General features: G+C 38.5%; 1 protein-coding gene across 3 annotated transcripts in view; it reads right to left on the reverse strand.

The window, feature by feature from the left end:
• Nucleotides 1-248: 248 nt before the first annotated feature.
• Nucleotides 249-2,198, reverse strand: part of LOC101860696 (THUMP domain-containing protein 2) — a 15,637-nt gene continuing 13,687 nt past the window's right edge. For all 3 annotated transcript variants that reach the window (XM_005109819.3, XM_013088842.2, XM_013088843.2), the window contains exons 9-10: nucleotides 1,851-1,971; nucleotides 249-508 (exon numbers count right to left, since the gene is read on the reverse strand). In XM_005109819.3, the coding sequence (XP_005109876.1) occupies nucleotides 265-508; nucleotides 1,851-1,971 (365 nt within the window). In that variant the 3' untranslated portion in view covers nucleotides 249-264. The remainder of the gene's footprint in view (nucleotides 509-1,850; nucleotides 1,972-2,198) is intronic.

Genomic DNA, 2,198 nt, shown 5'->3' on the forward strand with positions numbered 1-2,198 from the left:
TGTAGGCCAACTAAGATGAGCCTTAAATCCCTGAACTAGTCACCTCACGATTACAAGTCTGGTAATCTAACCATTAGACTGCTGATGGCATAAGATATATACTCTGAGAACACTCTCAACAAATATATTACATCAGAATGAAAATAGGAAGGACTGTACATGAATCAGTCAGTTGACGCTGGCCTATTTAGCTACTCAGAAATCAACAAGTTTAAGTTTTTTTTAAAAAGATAAAACAAAAGATATTGTTATGGTGAGCGCACTTCATAGTTTATTCAAAACCATGATGCAAGCATGAGTTTCTCCAAGTTTTACATAATGTTCTGAGACCAACCACAACTGTACACACTGGTTTCCCAGGGTGGCATCATGCTCTGGAGGACGGCTGAATTCAGACAGATGACAATCCTCTTTGGAAATGTCTTGATCGCGCGCCATGAAAGACTGTACTTTGTCTTTTAGGGCTTGACTTGTGAGGAGAACACATCGACCTTTGTGTCTCAGTACTCTGAAACAGGACAATCCACTTTAGAGTAAAAAAATCAGTAATAGTGAACGTGGCTTCATTAGTATTAGTATTATATATTATTCTATTCTCCTGTAACTACACTTACACCCTATCCCCCGACTGTTTAAAGAAAAGGAACATAAATGATCTAGTCTTATTTAGATGACAAGAAAGACAAGCTGAAACACTTCCATTTCATATGACAAAGAACATTTTGTTATTACTTTTCAAAGTTGTGAGTCAGAGCGAGTCAGTGTGGCCATGGTCATTATGTTGATAGACATGGGTAGAGCATTCATATTTTATATATATTGAACCGACACACATATAATACACTCACATACATTCTCTCTCTCACACACACTCGCGTGCACACACATACACACACACACACAAATTGTCAATATCACGTTAATATCAGTCAGACAGCCAATGAAATGCAGTGGGATGTAAGCATATGAAAGATCGTTATTTAATTTTAATTCTGAATGTGACCAAAGACGTTCTGGTCCTTTCTAGAATACTTTTTTTCACCCCAGTGTCATTTCAGCAGACCAAGTCATGTGCATATCAAACAGTCTATGGGGGCTCTCGTGGCCAAGAGGTTAAGGTGTTCGCCTCTCATTCAAAGGTCCTGATTTCGAATCCGGGTAGCGACCGAAAAATTTTCTTCTCTAAAATTGTCTCCTTTCACATCCTTTCCTGCTCTCTAGCAATGTTCTGTCATCTGTTTTCGACTCTGCTTTTGACTCCACTTTCTGCCCCCACCCCCTCACCTCCTTTGGGCTCCTGACTCTTTCTGCAGCATTTCTTCTGCTACTCCTTGGTTCCTTCTCACTGCTCTCTTTTAACCACACCCCTGATCTTCTGGTAGGAAAGATCAACACCTAGCATTCTCGGACAAGAGCCAAAAAATCTTGGAGGTCCCACATGCAAGTTGCACGCATTAAAGATCCCTTGGTGGTCTAAATTCAACAACAGTAGGCTTCGGACGCCGCCAGGGCAAAATTCAAAATTTTCTACCAACTGAAAATGTTTGGTGCGTACCTCGCGTTCATATGATCTTATACAGTTGCGAGCACTGTAAAACACTTACCTAAAAAAAACCCCCCAAAAACAGTCTATTCTGAGACAAGCAAGCACTAAACTTCCACGGGAAAAATATTTTACGCATCAAAATTCAACTGCAAAATAAAAAAAATAAAGAAATTACACATCAAACTTCAACAGCATAAAAAAAAATACGTTAGATTTAAAAGGGGAAAAAAATGGATTACCACCTGCCTCTTATGGTGTTATGCATTTATTTATTTATAATCTACACAGAGAAAATGTTTATCACCTGCAAATTTCAGACAAAAACTTGAAATAGAACACATCAGCATCGCCTGAGATACTGTGCTTTTGGTCAAAAGGGGCATCACACAAAACCACATCAAATACCTCATGGCGGAATGGCAACTCTGAAAATGTAAAGAAGTACAAGGAATCATTCCGGAAATTTTGCGTAAATTAAAGCACTCACTTGTATGGTAACTCAAAAAGACAATGCAACTTTTCTAAAAACGAATTGAAAGTTACATTGACAATGCAAGTGTACACTGTAACCACTCAACCAGAATAGTTACTGATGGATTTGTAAGGAAACAAATTCAAACAGAACAATCATCAGTATCAGTTTGCTTCCCTT

Source organism: Aplysia californica, unplaced genomic scaffold (genome assembly GCF_000002075.1).
Source record: "Aplysia californica isolate F4 #8 unplaced genomic scaffold, AplCal3.0 scaffold00819, whole genome shotgun sequence".
NCBI classification, from domain to species: domain Eukaryota; kingdom Metazoa; phylum Mollusca; class Gastropoda; order Aplysiida; family Aplysiidae; genus Aplysia; species Aplysia californica.